This window comes from Plectrocnemia conspersa, unplaced genomic scaffold (assembly GCF_051122295.1).
Source record: "Plectrocnemia conspersa isolate PC_06_02 unplaced genomic scaffold, ASM5112229v1 ptg000005l, whole genome shotgun sequence".
In the NCBI taxonomy this organism is placed as follows: domain Eukaryota; kingdom Metazoa; phylum Arthropoda; class Insecta; order Trichoptera; family Polycentropodidae; genus Plectrocnemia; species Plectrocnemia conspersa.
The window spans coordinates 1,436,255-1,454,618 of record NW_028277169.1 but is presented as its reverse complement, the minus strand read 5'-3'; the positions used below and the strand labels follow the sequence as shown (position 1 = coordinate 1,454,618).

The following is an 18,364-nucleotide window of genomic DNA, read 5'->3' as shown; positions in this document are numbered from 1 at the left end:
CCATGCCAGGTCGAATTCTCTCATGATTGAAAAATTCATAAAATATATCTGATACCTCTATACATATGTGGGAATTTGGTTTCTATTCTTTCTCAATCCCGGCGCCTTCTTATTTATTTTTTATTTTATTAATTTATTTAGCTTAATAGCTAATTTTTACATCAAACAAATTTTAACTAAACATACATATAATATCAACAGAAAATAAAAAAATACTTAATATTGTAATTTATTTCTTAATGTACGAAGGTGTTTTTTTATTACATTTAGGAAACCCGTTACAGTTTTATTTTTGCGTATAGAAAGATTATTATTCAAATTCACATCTCCGTATATAATTCCCCTAGCCATACTCGTTTTCTTATACCTAACTATTCTTAAATTTTCTCCATTTCTAGTATTAAATCTATGTACATCTTTATTTCTTATTAAAATACTCTAGTAACATATTATTTTCGAACTTATATATAAATACTAAAACATTAATCTTCAATATTTCTTGAACGTTACACCATTCTAATCTATTAATCATACTTCTACAAGTAGTAAATCTATTTTTATTTATTACTACTCTCATTGCCCTATTTTGTGCATTTTGCAACATTTATTGATCTAATTTATTAAATATATCTAATATTGTCGCACAATAAGTAAAATGGGGAAGTATAATATCTATTGTAAATTATTTTCTTGTGTTTATTCTTAACATATTTTTCATTCTGGATATTATACCTATTTTTCTTATATTTTTTTTAATATGTAATTATAATGTTCCTTAAAACTTAATTTTTTATATAATATATAATTACTACTATATATTTTATATTATCAATTATTTATATAATAGTTATCTACAATTATAGTACATACTTTTATAATCATATTATTTCATTATTTAAATTATCTACAACTTCTTTAATATTATCACCTATGCAACACATTATTAATATGTCGTATGCAAACAGAACTATTTTAAATTATTAACATTTTTTACATGATCATTAATATATAATATAAATAACAATGGTCCCAATTTAGACTCCTGTGGTACACCGTGAGATAATAATTTCTCTTTGGAATATGCGTAATTTATTTTAAATTTTTCTTTTCTTTTTTTTTTAAATAATTATTTAACCATCTTAAAACTATTTCACTTAAACGGATATTCTCTAATTTCTTCACCATTATTCTTCTGTATGTTGTTTCGAAAGCTCTCTTGAAATCCAAGAAAACTGCTCAATGATTAAGAGCTAAACCATGATTCTAGTGAAAAGATGTATATTGCCAAGCATTCCTTCAAAGTACTAAAGGGAGTTGTGGACAATCGTTCCATTTTCGAGAATTTTCAGCATTGGTTTCCGGAACATGTTTGAGCGACGAATTTAATGTGGTTTTTCAACCTAGTTTCGGTGTGAACATCCACACTTGCCAACTCGCCTATGGCAGTATTCGTTAAAATACGTTTATTTCAATAATATAAATGATTTTACACATACTAATTATATATAATCTGGCTACAACTATTATACAGAATACAATCAATATTGTTTATAAGCTGATCGATATTATAACTACACAAGTACATTAAATAATCCAGTATAATTGTGAATTTTGTTATACTTTTTACATTTAATAATGCTCTGTAATGATATTTGTGATTCATTTTAATTTTATATTTAATACAACTTAAATAAAGCTTCATTATATATTATGTATATTTTAAAATAAACAATTTTTCTACATAAAAAATATTTTATAAAATAATAGAATTCTATGTAAATAATTAACGGTAAAGGACAAATCGATTGAAGTTTTAGAGATTTTACTAATGAAAAAATTCATCCATATACAGTGATGCCTCATTATGCTTTTCAAATTAGTAAGCACCTGTTATTAAGCAAGTAATTAAAAACAAAAACTACCGCCTAATCTCACCATGTTAATTAATACTGAAATAAATAATATATCTCCAATGTATAACACCATAAGAAAGCAATTAGTTTGTGTAGAACAACAAGCTATCCTTGGATGAGCTGGATACCTTACAAACACTAATCGCCAAAAAGGTGAAATTATTGTGATGCGAACGAACTTAGATACCTCTTTCGTCAGACAAGCGATTCATAGATCAAAACTAATTAAGCCGCCTAGCTAGATTCATGTTATGTTCTTTAAAATTTCTAGTCACATATCCATCGCCTCATATTATACAATAACAATAAATTTATAATAAAATGTTTCATACTACTAATGCAGTATAAAGTTCCCAAATTTATTCACCATTTCGATCTTCATGACGTCAACGACCACCGTTGTTTTCATTCTAAGCTGCTATTGCAAATGATATATCTTCATGTAGCATTCGATGTTAAGCGAGGTGCAGTTGGGCTACATTTTTATACATTCTACTTCCAGTACACTTTTTAAGGACCGTGTTGTGTTCTGGCACGATTTGTTATAAGATATGTTAAGTTTTATTTAATCTCAGTGAGGTCACTAATAGCACATTTTTAAACAGCATACTACACAACTCCATCTATAACGTAATAAACAAGAGCATTAATACATTTAATAACTTAATAACTCCAAGGAAGGAGTTAGCTCTCTCTCGAAAACTAGATAATTATAATATCAAACGCTTGTCGTACAAATATGAGCATATGCCCCTTAAAAACATCTTACGGAGGAAAAGATTACACAACACTCGATACACATATCTTCACAAGAAACCTATAAACAAAAGTTGTCCAACGGATGGATTTAAAAACAAATTAAAGCTTTTTAAATAAGCATTGGCTAATGTATTTTAATTTTTCCCAAATTTCAAAGAATATTTAGAGGATATAAAATAATTCAAGGAATATATATTCATCACATGTAAAGTTTATTGATGAAATAAAGATTTTAAAAAATTAAAGAAGATATTGCTCTGTTTGCCAACTCTTCATTGTCAGCATTATGAATGTCCGATCTGATCTTCAACTGGTGCGATTTGCAAGCTGATCCCTTTCACTCCGAAAGTAGTGAAGAGAGAAAATTTTTGAAATTATTATCAGCTGAGAAACTGGATTAAAAATGTGCTAAATGCTCAGGGTAGCACATATCTTTGCGAAGGAAAATTTTCAACAATGAATTTTGTAAAATATAGATACAAATATTCATTGACAGATAAGAACCTATTACATTTATTAAGATTGGCAACCACAAATTTCGAAATAGATATATTTACTTTAGTAAACGAAGCCTAACTACCACAGAGGTCTTCTTAAAACCAAATTTAAATTTCTTCTTTTGTATATTTTCTACAATTTTAATAACAATAGTATATTAGTATGTCTTCACTATTTGTCTATTTTATTTAATTTAAATTAAAAATGTCTTAGTTATTTTCTAGAACTTTATTATTCAAGTATGTTCAATTCATTTTGAAGGGGTTTGCATTTAATATAGGTACTTATTGTATTAAAAATGTCCAATGCGGCCCGAGAACAATATTTTAATCCCTGCTGTAAACCATCACTGGAATGTTAAAGCAATCGTATTGTTTGCTTGTCGTAAATATAATCATATAAGTAAAGATCTTCTTAATGATGGTTCGAATAAATGAGTAGCTCCTATCCAATCTTTAGTTTTATTGAGATAATATTTTTATTGAGATATCAAGATGTTTCCTTTTGATACTCAGAAATTCAAAAATATATATGTAGAGTATATAATGCTATAGAAATATTTAACTATAAATAATATGTTCATACTTTCAAAATTACACGCAGGACTAACGATTGAGAAATACTGAATCCAAACGCTCATCTAACTATGGCTATATACGAATCTATTATGCTATTCCTAGTGAATTATTGAAGATTTACTAAAAGTTAAACTAAAATTCTGCTGGAATTGAATGAATGTTTGACGTTGATATGTATTCTTGGTAATATTAAATATTTACTATGTTACGCCCACACACTTGTGTATTTAATGATGTTATTTAATCTACTACTTGTATTAAAAATTATATGTTAACTTTTAAAAACTTTTATTTGTTTAATTTGCAAATACTGATACAATTTATGAAGTTCTGCTTTTTCAGATTTCATACTCATATTAGTAGACTCAAATTGAGCATATTTTAATCTCAAAAAGCATCTTCTTTTATATTAACATTATAATATAGGTAAATTACGTTATATATTAAGATTTTTGTAGAAGACCTAAATAATACACAAAATAACGGCAAAGATATTAAAATAATAAAATAAAATATTAAAACTCAGAAGGTCAGATGCACATTCTTAGACTTGTGCAAGTATGTTCTTCTTCTGCTCACGATTATTCTGATAAATACATTTCTTCGAAATGATGATCCGCTGAAAAGCGATAATAAATATTTCCATTATTAAATAATAAATGTTAATCGAAAAATATATGTATAAAACAAATCTAATTGCCGGCAAACTTTAAGGTCATTATGTTAATTCTTATTTCTGTATCAATTTATTCGTTATTGGTATGTTTTTTATATAAAAAATTTACTCACAATCAGAGTCAGAGGAGTCGCTCTTGCTATTGGAATTCAATAAGAAATCTTCAAGTTCCGTTTCGAAATCGAATTCTATTGTAATATCACTCTCTTCGTTGTCATCATTTTCGTTTTCATATTTCTTCAAATAAATCAAAAGCGGGCGTTGAAGTTCAGAAGGAAGATTTGTTTCCATATTTTTTGAACAATCTGATGAAGAAAACGGGTTAGTTTTATCAATTATTATTATTTTTTTAGCATTGTACTCTTTCGCTTTGTTTTTACCTCCTTCTTTAGCGCTGTCTTTTTTTTCAGTTACTTTATCTTTTCCCGCTTCATTCCTCTTCTTTATCTTATTATTAAGCACGTTGGCCAAATCCCATGCCTCGTAAAAGTTTTTTCCATATTGCGTCACTGATTGGCAAACTCCATCATAAAAAATATCGAAGGGAATGTTACCCTTCTCCAAAATGCAATGGATAAGTATCTCAGCTTGAGACTTCTTGATTTTCAGTACGCTGCTTTCACACGAGGTGCTCATTTTGATCTGCAAAAACACAAAAAAGATGTAAATATCTCTCATAAATTGTTTTTAATATATATGTACAGGGCCACCGAAAGAAAGATCAGACCCCGGCGCTTATTATTAGTGTGGCCCCCTAATAAACATTAAAGTGACATCTAAAATACAATATTTAAAGACTCACAGTTCACACAATTGTGTGTTTTTTTGTAATATTATATGTAATATAATAAACGAAAATATAAACCAAAGAATGTAAACGAAAACTATTTCATAATTTTTTCTAAGTGACCTGAAAACACTGAGACATGGAGAATTGTAAAAGGTCATAAAGAAATAGAGATGCGATGCTCGGAAACTCAGGAAATACATGTTTTATTCATATAAAAAAAAATTAAAATCATATAAAATTAAAAATATATCGATTTTTCGCTATTTTCCCATTTTATACTATACGACCCGGTTTGACCAGGGTTGTCCCAGTTTCAAACCATCGGTCGCGGTTTGAGATTGAATAGAGATTGTCCTGGTTTCAGACCGTTAGTTCGGTCATAAAATTATCGAGATAATCTTTTTTTTTAGACGACTTATGTTTTAGTTCACCATTTTGGTGAACTAAAAAATAAGTATAAGATTTTCGAAATGACCATTTTTTAGTTGCCGGGTTTAGTTTTATAAATACGGTAAGTCTACATATGCATAAGTTTACATTAATTATTAGGCTTTAAACTAGGACAGCTAAAAAAGTCATCTCCGACATTTTTGTTCAATTTGGGATGCTGAGGGAGCGAATAGTCATCTCGAAATTTTTTACTCATTTATGAATGTTGCGGGAGCTAAAAAATGTAATCTTGAAAATTTTGGAAATCGGACCGTTATATGCATATGGGTTATTTAACTTTTTCTTTTTTTTTAACAATATTGTTTGATAATTTTAAGTAAATATTGCGCATTTATTTGGTATCACGGCGCCCCACAAGATCTAGCCCCCCAGGCGATCGCCTGTACTGACTGCCCCTCGGGCCGGCCCTGATTATGCAGTGGCGGCCGGTGAAACATTGTCTCAATCGCGCGATCGCCACGCCACCAAAATTCGCGCGGGAATACTCGAATTTAGACGTAAAAAGACACGTGTATTCAAAACTATGGTGTACGATGATAAGTTTTAGAAACTAGATATGCCAAAAGGAATAATATTAAAAAAAAAATAAAAATCAAGAAACTTTTTGAGCAACCCTAGTACGTCGTAATTAGAGTATAAATTCACTCTAGAAAAAGTATTTACGAAATTGCTGAATGTGTAGTTTTGTTGGAACGGAAAATAATAAAGAATATTGCTTACTTCGTATATTCACGAACTGCGGCGAATGTAACTTTTTTGATTCCACTTCACAATTCTGTTTATAGGTCGTTAAATGAAGACGAGCGAAGCACAATATATGTAAAAGAATGAATAGTATTACGAGACAATAAGATATTATGAAAGCGTAGTAAAAGAATGAATAGTATTACGAGATAACAAGATATTATGAAGGTGTAAGAGACAACGACGCTTACGGCGCAACTTCTCGACGGCAACTGGGCCGGAATCGTCAGTTCGAGCTAACGAAAAGTCCCTACAAACACTTGGCCTTAAAACCATTTTTTATATGGCATCATTCTGTTTTTTATTCTATATTTTAATTTCGCTTAAATTTAAAAAGGTTTTTATTTTTATCCCCTTAAACTATAACCACTAACCTTTTATTTTATATTCTTTCGGTATTAAACTGTAGCTAATATTTATTCGAGGAGGATAAATTACTACGGGAGATCAAAAAGGGCATATCGGTAATTTTGGTTCAATGACATCTCGGGAATTTTTGTTTGAGGATGATAAAAGAGGACAGATTGTTGCGGGAGCTCGTGTATCGTAAAACTATTTCAAATATATACATAATTACTGGCCGGGCTTTATCAGACCAGTAGCACTGTTTTAGTCTGCGTTATTTAACTTGTTCGCTTGTTAACGGTCCTCTGCTCCTCCTTCTCTTTATCAATGAAATTCAAGCAATAGTAGAGATTAAATATATATAACTATTGATCAATATTTTATCTTATTTATTATTGTAATAAATTCCCTTAAATTAAATAATTTATATATTTAATAATAAGGTATATTAAACCATTTATGTAAGGTAAGTTTTAAAATTATTCATGGAGTGTTCACTGTTCTGATCAACGCTACCGTTCGCTTGGATCTAACTTATCCAACAGTTTAACGAAAGACTTGTTATAGTTGACTAATAACTTATCGCATTATGACGAAGATACCTAATGTGTCATCAAGCAGTCACTCATCCAAGTACATTGGTACCTCGGTTTTCGTTGACTTCGGTTATCGTCGATTTTTTCCGAAAAAAAAATTGTCTCGGTTTTCGTCGGTTGCATCAGATTTCGTCGGCGTACGTGACCCACGCGCTGCCAACGTTAATGTTTTTGCGCTTTTTTTATTGATTGCGAGTGTTAATACATACTACAATTACTTGTCTCGTAATATTAATACATACTACAAATAATTGCCTCGATTTTCGTTGGTTTCAGATTTAAACGATTGATTTCGGACAGATTATCGACGAAAACCGAGGAACTACTGTACTGACCAGGAGCAGTGCTACTAAACTTTGGTCGTTGGCTACATCAACGCTAAACAACTTATTTATTTGAATGCACAGATTATTCGTTTTAGGTCAAACTAAAAATAAAATGTTATTAAATCTAATGTTTTGTATTGATAATAAATTTATGTATTTAAAATGTTCATTTTTTATTATTGTAATGCACAAACAATTCGTTTTATGGAGCAAATTATTTATTTAAATGCACATATCTCTTAAAACAATTACCTGTTATTTGCCACCCATGAAAATTTTAAGACAAAATAAACTAAGAACGAATAAAAAAATGCAAATGAAAATTTCTTAATACGTTGACATCAAAACAAGTACAAATAAGCGTAGCGTAAATTAAAGTACAGTAGACCCCCCAATAACACGGTAATTTGGGAACGTGCTTTTTGGGTGTGTATAGTTGGGGGGCTAGAAAATACCCATATTTTTTTGCAATACGTTCTTACGAATCAGGCGCGTGTGGTGAGATATATCACACATAAAGTAACGGGCACCAAAATAGCACGTACCCAATTGTCCGTGTTATTGGGGGGTCTACTGTATACAAACTAAATGTATAAATGAAAGTATACAAATTTAATGACATTTAATAAAATTTAAAGCAAAGTTAAAAATTTTTGTAATTTTCAATTTTTTTAATCTTACAAATATATTTTTTTATTAGTTCTCAATTTTATTTTTTGTATTGTATTGTGTATTTTTATTTTGTAATGTATTGTGTAATGGAATATTTGTTTTGCCCTATTTTTTAAGTTATATTCTTTAGGCGCTAAAGGCGCCTATCACACATTGAAAAAAATAAGAGCCGACTCTATATATATACATATAAAATATGTATGTGTGTGAGAAATAAAAATAAAATAAAATGAAGTAATAATTATTTGAGCTTTATTTTTACATAATTATATTATGCTGCGGCTCACGTGTCACGCAAAAATTTGTATTTGGCCTGGAGGAAAAAAAGGTGAAGTATGACTGCTTTAGATTAACATCAGAGTGATTATATAAGCGACCGAAGGCATCAGTGATAGCACTATATTTTTTACAAAATAGCTATTGTGGCTTTTGCGTGTGCCTCCCATTTAGTATCTGACAAATATTTAGGCACTTTTGACTAGGATACCAGATGCGCTTTTAGAACTGCCCATCTTTTTATGGAGAATGAAAAGAAGATATAAATTAGATTGCCAACGCCAAAACAGTTAACTGCAACAATCAACAGTCTACCAAATTTATTGAGTGATTTCGCAAATTTGTTTTTGTCGATAATTTTTTGCTACATATCTTTGCACCTACTAGTTATACTGGCTTCATTAATCATAAGACTGCCCTCGGATGAGATAAACACTAAATCAGCCATGCTTTTATTTATTTTAAGATTATTATTTGGGTTCTTGTGAATAGATGTATGTGAATATATACATATTGATATACTACACTTTGTCAATGTTTATCATTCTATGCTTTTATAAAACATGATATTGAATCATTTATTCATGTAAAAAGCTATTTTTGGTTTCAACCGCAATCTTCAATAACAAACATAATACCTAATATGTGATTAATTCGTTTTCTTTAAGATGCTCAATTTTAAAGCTCACTCTCAGTTTTATATTATCACACTAAGAAATTGCTTTGAGTCAAAATAATTGCTATAAAAATAGTATATATCTATCGTAAAATATAAATAAAACACATTTCAAATGTAAGGTAATTAGGTTTTAATTTTGATATATTAAAAACCATTGATAAAATAATTTTATTATAGGTACCTACCTACTATTGTATATAACAATATAACTCAACGCAGCGTTTTGTGGATTTCAACATGAAACTTTTGCAAAAAAATCCTAATACATGTACTTGTGCATGGTTTCCAAAAAAAATTAATTATAAATAGACTATTGCGTCTAACAAACGCGAGAGCGGTCATTCCTCATTTTAAGCGAAATAGGAAGAATTTTTTTCTTAAAAATATTATCTACTCAGCAGACGCCATTTCATTTTTTTCAGGGGGGACTTTTACTTTTTTTCTTATTATATTTGTTGATGCAACTTGAGAAAACTTTAGGAAGCACTGGAGTAATTGCTGCGTCGCGTCTATATGTATTCTTCGAAACGATAAATTTGCACTTTCCGGTCGGGTTGAGCATTAACGATTTTTAAGCTTTGTAACTCGTTCTAGATTACGTTGTACGAAGGTTGCAAAAACATTACCATATTCTGAATCAACTCGTGTAGCTCATAACTGTGCTGAAGCACTGGAGTAATTGTTGCGTAGCGTCTATATGCATTCTTCGAAACGATAAATTTGCCCTTTCCGGTCGGGTTGAACATTAACGATTTTTAAGCTTTGTAACTCGTTCTAAATTACGTCATACAAAGGTTGCAACAACGTTACCATATTCTGAATCAACTCTTGTAGCTCATAACTGTGCTATATAAGGTATGTTGTGATATATATATACATATATAAATACTCATCGCTTTTTTTTAATGAAAGTATCAATTACCTAATCAAATAACTATTTATTTGTAATGTTACTAATCACGTATGTGTGTGTATATTGTAATTTATATACACATATGATTTAATAATTAGAACATTAATGAATATATTCTATGAAATTGAATAATGGCTGTCGACACTGAATATTTTATAAATATGATTTTATGATTTAAATTAAAAAGGTGTATGGGTGTATAATTATTCAAGCGAACAGAAATCAAACGGAATTGTATACAATTATTTTATTTAGATGTTGATAACAAAAAATATGTATAATTATAAATTTTAATTACAAAATACAGATAAATTTAGATTTGCATTTGGTTCAATAAGAAATATATGTAAGAAGAGGGTTGATAATCTTCTTAAAAAGCTAAAGATTAAAACTAGTACATACTTCAAAAATAATTACAACTACGGATAAATTGATTAATTGTTACAAAAATGTTATGGCTTATAAATTAGTAGATCAAACTAATGTATTTCTTATAAAGTTGTATCTAAGAAAGATTTAATTTTAGTCATATTATAGAGTCCACAGTAAAGATTAAATTTTGTTATGAAACCAAAGTAAGATAGAAAAAATGGCAAAGATATATTTCAGAACCGCTTTTGAGGACTTGTAAATACAGTAGCGAAAATGAGAATTAACACTTTAAAAGTAACATATAAGCAATTGCTTAAATGGGATGATTACACGTTTGATTTTTTTAAATTGATATAAAATATTAAAATTAATGGCGAATCGGTCCACGTCGAAGTTGTTGCTCATTCACAGATTTATGTTCTCATATATCTAATTACTTCTCTGAACATGACTCTGAAATAAAGTATTAATTAATTTCAATTATGAATCAGCATATGTGAATTTAAAAACCTATGACAAAAAACATATATGTTTTTGCAGAAACTTGCATGATATTGGCATAGGTTTTTACTTTAACTAAAATAATTTACAATCTAGTTCGTATATCCATTTATCTGTCAATAGCAGCTCTTCAATTTTATCTTCTAATATACTGTCTATGGAAACGTCACTCTCTTCGTCAGAACTGCCGTTATCTTGATCATCAAATTGCTTCAAATATGATATAATCGGTGCTTCTTCAGAGCAATCCGCTATAACCTCGTTTTTGGTTTCTGCTCCTTCACTCGAATTGTCCTCTTTTGATTTTACAGTGTTCGCCATTTTTTCGCCATCGAGCATACTCTGTAAAAAGTCGGCCAGGTCCCACGCAATGAACGCCTTTGTTTTTATATTAATTATGCGATCTTCCCCGCTGATGTATTCATCAAGTGAAATTTCGCCCCTCTCCAAAACACAACGCTGAAGTATCTTAACCTTGGACTTCTTAAGTTTCAGTCTTCTGTTTTGCACATCGTTAGTAGTAGGATTCATTTTGATCTGCAACAACACAAAAATGGTTTATTTAATTTATTCATTTATTTATTTAGATTAAATTAAGACCATCGTAACCAAACAGGTTACCCCAATGAGTCATGATTAGGGATTCCAATCCCGGGAAACTACACTTAGGCAGGTTTCACACGTGCCGGATGGATTTGTGTAGTGGGGGTGGTGTTGTTGGGCAGCGTCGGGCCGGCGCCGGATGGATTCGTCAGGCACGTCTGAAATGGTCAGTACTAGCCCATACAACACCACCCCCGGCCCGGTGCCGGGCGAATTCATCCGGCACGTGTAAAACCAGCCTTAACCTCCACCCAAACAAAATGATAACCGAACTATTTTACTGTAGATATGACTACACCAGACGACTTAAACGACTTAGACCATCTTTTCGACAGACATGACAAATAATAAATGTAAAATAGTAAATAATTATTATAAAAAAAAACAGATTTTGTAATAAAAAATATGGAGAGGCTTCCAATGGGATCTTTTCTTTACATTCCAATATCATAATCAAAAAAATATTAATTGTTTATGTATAGACATTTTATAAATAAATAAATAAAAAAATATATTATCAATATAAAAAAGAGCGCACAATCTTGACTGGTTGAATAGCATTTAATACTTTGCTCTTTGGTTACCAATGGTAACATACCATAGTATATGATTCATTATCAGTTGTCAATAGGGCCGGCCCGAGGGGCAGGCAGTACAGACGATCGCCTGGGGCGCTGTGAAAGCAAATAAAGGCGCAATATTCACTTGAAATTATCAAGCAATACTGTTAAAGAATATAATCTGATATTCTTTGCTGCGCTGATGCGCTAAGCGATTCGCTGTAAAGCGATAAAAACATACATATATTATTTCTATTTGATGCGAATTCAAGAGGGTGGAAGCCATGAAGTCGAGCTGTTGAAGGATTAACAGTATGGAGAGAAGAACAACGACGGCGATCTTAGCCTCCTTGCTGACATCGTTTGTAGCTGTTAACAGGGTTCCGAGGTTAAATACCCACAATCTCAAAAAAGAGTATCGTATCAAATATAATATTAGATTACTTTAATTTAAATTATATTTTTGCGCTCATGTAATGAGTTTTTAAAGTGTTAATAGAATGAGGGGAGGGGGCAAATTTAGTTTTTGCCTGGGGCGCCAAATAACTTAGGACCGGGCCTGCTTGTCAATCTATTATAGCGATCGATTTTATGTACATATATTCTAGTTTCGTTATCGACACATGTAATCATTAATTTTTATAATCAAGCAAATTCAAATTTTGCAAGAGAGCGAAAAACCACTCTTCAAAATCAACAATTTCCAAGAAGTATAAAGCGCATACATGTAATATGACAAATGATTTGCTGATGTAAATTTTTAAGAATATACATTAAGCATTTACGTCATATTAAACAATTATATTGAAAAATCGTTTTTTAACTTATGCGAAATCATACAATATTATGATATAAACAATTAATATACAGATTGACTATAAAAATCGAACTATTTTCAATACAAATTGCTTTAATTGACAAATATGTCCTAACTGGAGGGCTTAAAGCATATTAAATCAAATGGGTATTTGTTACCCCCTGGACATATACCCCCGAACAATAAACCCCCTTCAAAACCCTCTGGACATTAACCCCCCCAGTACAAATAACTCCCCCCCCGTGCCAATAACCCCTCTGACTATTAACCCCCACCACGTATAAAGATAAGTATTTTTTATAAGTTGTTATTATTTATAATAAATGGTCTTTATTTTAATAAAATAGTGTTTAATACGAATGGGCAGTAGCAATACTAATTTTTTTCACTCAGAAAAATACAGAATCTTTAAAATATCAATAAAACTAACATATTTACGAAAGAGGTAGAGAATAATTAATTATATATATAAATTGTAATTTACGCTGAAAGAAAGATTGCGGCTTTAAAAAAAATAAAAAATATTATTTGGCTCTCTTTAGGCTGGATACATATGTATAATACAGCTAAACTTCGGTAATGGTGTTATTATATGTTTTATTAAGTATAATAGAGCGTGACGAAACGTGTTAAGTAATATCTATATCATCTTTATACGTGACGGGGGTTAATTGTCAGGGGGGTTATTTGTACGGGGGGTTAATGTCTAGGAGGTTTTTGACGGAGGGTTATCGTCCGGGGGGTATATGTCCAGGGCGTTAGTGTCCTAGAACCCTTTTTGAGTAAGTGTGTTTGTTATTCTGACATATAAAACTATCGGAGAAAAGATAAAAAATAAATTTAAGGACGCTTTTCTGGATATCTGCTGGATTAAAATGTTTTTTTGTCATCGAGACAAGATGGCAAAAAGTTGCCGACTAATCGAAAAAATACTTTTATCAGGTAACTTTTTAAACAACGCTCGTAAATGGTAATTGGTACAAACTTCTCAATGTATTTAATAACTAAATAACAAAATCGAAAAAAATACTGAATGTAGTATAAGTAAATAACAACAGCGCAACATGATGACGAAATGCAGTGGCGTAACTAGGATATGTGGTGCCCGGGGCAATCCTTAAAATTGCCCCCCCCTAAACATTTTTTGCATGGTCATAAAATCAGCATTTTTAAAAATAATTAATTGGTTATTGTTAAGTTCTTCCTATTCGTGGATATATATATTTTTTAGTGCATTTAGGGTAAAGTACCACACTAGACGATCCCATCGCAAATATGCCGCCCCCAAGCAAGTGCCGCCCACCCCCCTCGCCCCACCATAGCTACGCCACTGACGAAATGTTTCGCAGTGAAAATGTATGGTGTTGGTGAGAAAAATTCACCAACTGCTGACGATGCAACGATTTTGGTTCAACATCACGATAATACTTGTTTAAGAAAAGTTTAGTTAAATTACAGAATGTAGTTTGTCGAAATGCTGATGAAGCAGAAAAGAAAAAAATCTCGAACGTTCCACGACCGATCGACCAATCGGCGTAAAAAATTCGGCACCATACAACGACCTAAGTAAAAAATATAAAAAAAGAAACACACGTATGACGAATCAACAGCAAATCGACGACGCTTCCACCTCAAACACGTTGTCTTAACAACGAAAAAAAAACCCCGTTCACGAAAGCGAAGTTTTACACCTTGCAACAATAATTGATTGACCAACGATTTATTTAAAAATAAATGGTTCACCATTATACATTTTTTATAAATATTTATAAATAATTTAATCAGAAAGTAATACCATAGAAACATTTAACAATGAATAATATAAACATACTTTTCAATCGCTCGTAAAATGACGGTTATATACGAGGTCTTAACTATTCCTTATGAATTGACATTTTTTAAACTATAATCCTACCGGAACCGAATAAATATTTATGAGGCATGTATTCTTGGTTATAGTAAATAGTTTATTTTAACCCACCCAAATAGTCAGCTGTCCGACTGATATAATTTGTTTGACCCAAGCAAAATTTGCCGCTAACGTTTTTTAGATTTTCGTACCGAAAAATTAGATACAATTTTGCCCTATTCCATTGATCTCAAGATCGGAAATATATTGTGATTATCTTAATTCTAATTGGAACCTAATACGTAATTAATATAATTGTGACTTACCTTGATAAGTTTCTAGAAGTAATGAGCCTTTCAGTTTAACTCTAAATCAAGCTGCTTAATTATTAACAAAAAAATACCGCCTACTAAAAATGACTAGTTTTGAGAAATACTTCCAAACACTGTTCGTGTATATGCCCAGACGGACGCCTATGAACCGATGCCTATGGACCGATGCCGACGTCTTACACCCCCACCCCAACCCAGATCGCACTAACGTCACGAGACGCCATTGCGATCTGGGTTGCTAACAGTGAAATATCGTCTTGGAGCAGCGCGTCTATTTTTTTTCAAAACAAAATTCATTTTTTAATTTAAATATTTTTTATTAATGTATATGAAAAATATGCACTTGTTCGTTTTACCACGCTCAGGAACCAGATTGTTATGAACATCTACTCTGGCTTTTGGCTCTAACGTCTGCGAAAGTGGAAAATAACGTTTTTCTACATAAAAAAATAGGTATTTATACCCCAAACATTGGTTGAATGTGTCGTCATGCGTTATTCAATGTTATTGACGACCAGCGTAGGGGGCAGAGGAGGCATATGCCTCCGGGCGCATGATTTTATGGGGGCACCAAAACGAAGTTGGTAATAATCCATATTCAAACAGTATATTTAATTTTGCCAGGAATCACTTGGCATTATTTGTAAACTATGATAACCATAGTTTAAATTTGACTGAAACACACTCACCCAAGCAAGATCCACCCACTGGTGGTAACTTTTTTCTGAACAGTTGAAAGAATATACGCGTTTTTCTCGTTTTACTATTCGCTGGGAAGAATTTAAAAAAAGCTTTATTTAATATTAAAACGCGATTAGGACACACGCTGGAGTACAAGAAGCTGTCATGTTAGTCGAACTTTCACAAAATTTGTCAGAAGATCTAGCTATGATTATTTGACAAAAATGGCATTTTATATGTTTTTTAACGTGGTAATAAAATTTCTTGAATAAATAATAATAGGTACGAGTTAACCCTTTCTATTCTACAAATAAATATATAGACATATTTTCTTAAATCATATTTTTATGTAAAATATTTTAATTATGCATTAAAAATTAGTAAAAATATCTTCATAATATTTACCTGATAATTAGTCGTGATACACAAAATTATTTCCCTCTTTATTTTTTCTCCATGATTTTTTTAACTGAGTAATTTTTTTAATCACTAATTCTATCTCGTCGCACAAATACATGATATTAATCTATAACATATTGATCATATATGTGCTGAATTTGAGAGGAAGGTGCTCTGCAGGATATATGGAGCCATAAAAGAGGGCAGTGATTGGCGTATCAGAACAATCCGTAGCAAGGAGAGTGTCTTCGCCTTCATTCATGTTGGAAGGTTTCGGTGGGCGGACTGTAGGGATTCTGAAATCTCGGGGTTTTTCAATTCCAAATTTTGACTGTTTTTCATTTAAATCATGGAAAAAATTTATGTTAAAAAATTAGCATATATTATGTGTGGACAAACATAGGTACAAACTAAAAATATTTTATTCGAAATTTATTTAAATTTAATTTAATACAAATATTTTAATCGAAATTATTATATCTATATTATAAAAAACTTTTTCTTTTGCAAGTAAAAATATGTTTACAAAAACATCACATAGCCTATTCCTGGTTTTTCTGACAAATATTCCAGCCGTAGAAAAGACTCGCTCGCTTTCCGTTGACGTTGGCTTAATTGTACGCAATGTGTTGAACAAAACATCTAGATTCGGAGTCCGCTTGCCAGTTGAGTCTAAAATCTAAAACTCATTTTTAAAGTTGAATCTCTTATTTCTCACGGTTGTAATATTCTGGTGGTTCAATAACAAGTTGCGTGTCCAAAGCTCTACCTTCTCGTATACAAACCGGGCATGGATTGTATACGACTATGCAGTGGCGTAGCTAGGGTATGTGCCGCCCAGGGCGATCCTTAAAATTGCCGCCCCCCCCCCCCCTATATATTTTTTGCAGGATAATAAAATCAGCATTTCTTAAAATAATGAATTGATTATTATTAAATTCGTGGATTTATATATGTTTTAGTGCATTCAGGGTTAAGAACCACACTGGACGATCCCATCGCGAATATGCCGCCCCCAAGCAAGTGCCGCCCGGGGCGGCCCGCACCCTCCGCCCCACCATAGCTACGCCACTGCGACTATGCAGATTTTATTAAAAAAATATAGGGTATATTAAACACAATTTGAATCGGAAAGTCTCAAGTCCAGGATTATTATTTTTACTAATTCCCGGGACTCGAGACAGCAAAAAATCTTTGAATTCCCGGGTTGTCTCGACACAGAATCCTTAGTGGACTGCGTTGCTCGAATGGACTTCATCAAACCGCCGAGACAACTCCTGAATAATTTGCCAGATGGCCGAAGATGAACGGAAAGACCAAGGCTTCGGTGGTTGGATGACGTAACGAGATGCCAGTGCAGTCGGAATTATTAACTGAAAAATCCTGGCGCAAAACAAGGAGCTGGGGGAAATTCCTTGAGAAGGCGAAGATCCATCTTGCGTTGTTTTTTTCTCTTGAGGTAGAAGTCTTCCAAAGACCCAGGCCTGCTGAAACGAGGGGTAAGGGGCAAAAATTTTCGGAGCCCGTTCTCCTTGACAAGTCTGACTCTGGAAAAAATCATTGAAAGAATATATATATATATATATATATATATATATATATATATATATATATATATATATATATATATATATATATATATATATATATATATATATATATATATATATATATATATATATAAAAAAGTAAAAATCGACTTCAAATAATAAAACTACTGATGTATTTCAGGTATAAGTTCCTTAATCCATTTTTATACATATTATACAATAAATAAAAGGAGCGAACAGATTGTAGTTTTTTGACGCGGCTCCATTTGTGTTAAAATTTTTTCCCAAATTATTGCTGACTTTATTGCTTTTTGAACGCTTAGAAAAAAGATTAGCCATAAGAGAAAATATTAAACGAATGTAAATTAGTAGCAGTAAATTTAAGTATTCAATCTGAAAATTCAGAGTGAATACGGAAGGAAGAAGCAAAGAAACACCAGCTGAATTATACAAATTTAATGTTTTTATAAATTGTATAATCGGTA

The 18,364-nt window shown here is 31.3% G+C and overlaps 1 protein-coding gene across 1 annotated transcript; it reads right to left on the bottom strand.

Annotated features, from left to right (window-relative positions):
- Nucleotides 1-4,022: 4,022 nt before the first annotated feature.
- Nucleotides 4,023-6,621, bottom strand: LOC148234635 (uncharacterized). Its single transcript, XM_088186358.1, has 5 exons — nt 6,555-6,621; nt 6,385-6,439; nt 4,805-5,066; nt 4,538-4,729; nt 4,023-4,367 (listed from the first exon to the last, which is right to left on the bottom strand). Exons 3-5 carry the CDS (start codon nt 5,058-5,060, stop codon nt 4,330-4,332), a joined length of 486 nt encoding a protein of 161 aa, XP_088042484.1. The 5' UTR covers nt 5,061-5,066; nt 6,385-6,439; nt 6,555-6,621; the 3' UTR covers nt 4,023-4,329.
- Between the last annotated feature and the right edge of the window lie 11,743 nt (nt 6,622-18,364).